Source organism: Pongo pygmaeus, chromosome X (genome assembly GCF_028885625.2).
Source record: "Pongo pygmaeus isolate AG05252 chromosome X, NHGRI_mPonPyg2-v2.0_pri, whole genome shotgun sequence".
NCBI lineage: Eukaryota > Metazoa > Chordata > Mammalia > Primates > Hominidae > Pongo > Pongo pygmaeus.
In genome coordinates, this window is record NC_072396.2 from 114,548,844 (window position 1) to 114,551,861 (window position 3,018).

General features: G+C 36.7%; 1 protein-coding gene across 1 annotated transcript; it reads right to left on the bottom strand.

The window, feature by feature from the left end:
- Window positions 1-1,857: 1,857 nt before the first annotated feature.
- On the bottom strand, window positions 1,858-2,374 carry GNG5B (G protein subunit gamma 5B). The gene has a single exon (XM_054473166.1). The coding sequence runs from the start codon at window positions 2,308-2,310 to the stop codon at window positions 2,104-2,106; it is 207 nt and encodes a 68-aa protein (XP_054329141.1). The 5' UTR covers window positions 2,311-2,374; the 3' UTR covers window positions 1,858-2,103.
- Between the last annotated feature and the right edge of the window lie 644 nt (window positions 2,375-3,018).

Here is a 3,018-nt window from a genome sequence, read left to right on the forward strand (position 1 = left end):
TGACAAAGGGCTAATATCCAGAATCTACAAAGAACTCATACAAATTTACAAGAAAAAAACAAACAACCCCATCAAAAAGTGGGTGAAGGATATGAACAGACAGTTCTCAAAAGAAGACATTTATGCAGCCAACAGACACATGAAAAAATGCTCATCATCACTGGCCATCAGAGAAATGCAAATCAAAACCACAATGAGATACCATCTCACACCAGTTAGAATGGTCATCATTAAAAAGTCAGGAAACAACAGGTGCTAGAGAGGATGTGGAGAAATAGGAACACTTTTACACTGTTGGTGGGACTGTAAACTAGTTCAGCCATTGTGGAAGACAGTGTGGCAATTCCTCAGGGATCTAGAACTAGAAATACCAATTGACCCAGCCATCCCATTACTGGGTATATACCCAAAGGATTATAAATCATGCTGCTATAAAGACACATGCACATGTATGTTTATTGTGGCACTATTCACAATAGCAAAGACTTGGAACCAAGCCAAATGTCCAACAATGATAGACTGGTTTAAGAAAATGTGGCACATACACACCATGGAATACTATGCAGCCATAAAAAATGGTGAGTTTATGTCCTTTGTAGGCACATGGATGAAGCTGGAAACCATCATTCTTAGCAAACTATCCCAAGGACAAAAAACCAAACACCGCATGTTCTCACTCATAGGTGGGAATTGAACAATGAGAACACTTGGACACAGGAAGGGGAGCATCACACACCGGGGCCTGTTGTGGGGTGGGGGGAGGGGAGAGGGATAGCATTAGGAGATATATCTAATGTAAATGATGAGTTAATGGGTGCAACACACCAACATGGCACATGTATACATACGTAACAAACCTGCGCGTTGTGCGCATGTACCCTAGAACTTAAAGTATAATAAAAAATATATATATATAAAAAAAGAAAAAAACTTGAAAATAGTAATACCTGAGGACACATGGGAACAACAGACACTGGAGAGGGAGGGTGTGGACCAAGAGCTGTAAAACTACCTACTGGATACTCTGCTCACTACCTGGGTGACGGGATCATCCATACCCCAAACCTCAGCATCACACAGTATACCCAGCTAACAAGTCTGCCCATGTGTTCCCTGAATCAAAAACAAAAATTGAAATAATTTTTTTAAAAAAGAAAAAGACAATAGTATTACCCATAGGACAAAATTTGTACTATTAGCAATAATTATTTTGTGTCTCATTTAGAAACAATTTGACTTTTATTCCAGAGTTTAAATTTTGACAAAAATGGTTCTGAATAGATCTTTATAACCTGATGCCATAAATACAAGGTTCTCTGATACCTTCATTTATTATATCAATATTGGGCCTAAAACAGTATTCCGTAAAGCTTAAATTGGTATTAACTATGATCATCTTGATGTCTATGATAGATAATAAACAAGGTCATACGTACCTTACTAAGCAATTTTTGTTTTTCATCAACATTTTATTCTTTAAAAGATTTACAGTAACACAATTATTTAGCATTTCAAGTTGTGTGCTTTATTTAGCAAGTGAGAAAAAAATTGGAATATTGAAGTATTTGCATAAAAAATCAAATGGTAGTGTTTTATAATCTCTATTTTATTTCCTATTAAATGTTTATATGTTACTTTCCCATTGTTCTTGAATTTGTTATCCTATATATAAACAGGAACATGGATGAGTTAAAAAAAAAAGTGGACATAGGCTATGAGTAGATTATTCAAAAAGGAACTACAAATGGTCGTATAATCAATAAACATATGAAAAAGTGTCAAATCTCACTAGTATTGAAAGAAATAATAAACCACAATAAGTTACTATTTTTCACTAATATGATATTGCTAAATATCATTTTTTAAAACTTGCACACTAAGTTTTATTGTATGCTGCTGCCAATATATATAAAACAATTACCCTTGCGAAATAGAAATTCATGAAAATTCAGAGGTAGATGTTAAGGACTGACAAAAGTAGAATTTTGTATACGGCACATGTGTTATAGGGATAAGCTTTTGTACAGGCTTCAAATGTATCTCTCTTGAATATTCACTGGATCATAAGAAGTGGTTTGGGAAACCTTTGAAATATTCATTTTACTACAAAAAGGAACAGACTTTCTGGGGTCTGAAGGGATTTGTACTTGAAGATACTCCAGTCAGCAGAGGGTCATGTTGAGCATTCTGCAGACAGAATTGTTTCAAGTCTGCAGCTGCCTCGGAAACTTTTACGCTGTTGAGCCCGGCCTCCAGCTGGAGCTGTTGAACCACTTTCTTCGTAGCGGCGACGCTGGAGGAGCCAGACATGGTGAACGCCGGGGCCGGGCCGATTCGTGGGTCGGTGGGTCGTGGGCCATGGGTCGGCGGGGCCGCTAAATATCATTTTTAAGATGCTACTAGAAGGGCTCAGGAAAACCAGCATTCCTATACATTGATGATACAAACTTTATAGCAGGCAATGTGTGTATTGGTACCCGACATATAGTATTCCCTCAGTAAATATTTCTTCAATGAATGAATAATTTTGTTGCTGACATTAAAATAAATTTTCAGACATTTTGACAATGTGCCTTGGCACAATGCTCTGAATTCATAAAAACTGCCACTGAATCTTACTATTATTGGCTCCCAACCTTGTGGAAGTTTATAATACCCTGCTATTGTCAGCTTGCTTTCATGCCATCTTTCCCCTTTCTTTGAAATGCTGTATGGCATATATATTTTTAATTAAAGTGCCTCATATATAATTTTGTTTTGAGATATTTTCAAAAAAACTCATGGTGAACCTCGGGATAATTGTAGCCACCTTAGAGGGTTGCAGATTTCGGGCTGGGAAGCACTGCTTGGCAGCCATCTGTGTGATGCTTTTTAATTGTTAGTTCTTCGCTAATTCTGTAATGTATTCTTCTCACAATGTGAACAGATCTTTTCTGTCAATAAGGAAAGCATAATTTTGTTAATGATAGGTAAGCACCTTATTATCTGTATTTGGCAGGCTTAGACATATTGCTGTCT

Excerpts from the sequence above, each read along its gene's own strand:
- GNG5B (XM_054473166.1), bottom strand. The coding sequence starts at position 2,310 with ATGTCTGGCTCCTCCAGCGTCGCCGCTACGAAGAAAGTGGTTCAACAG.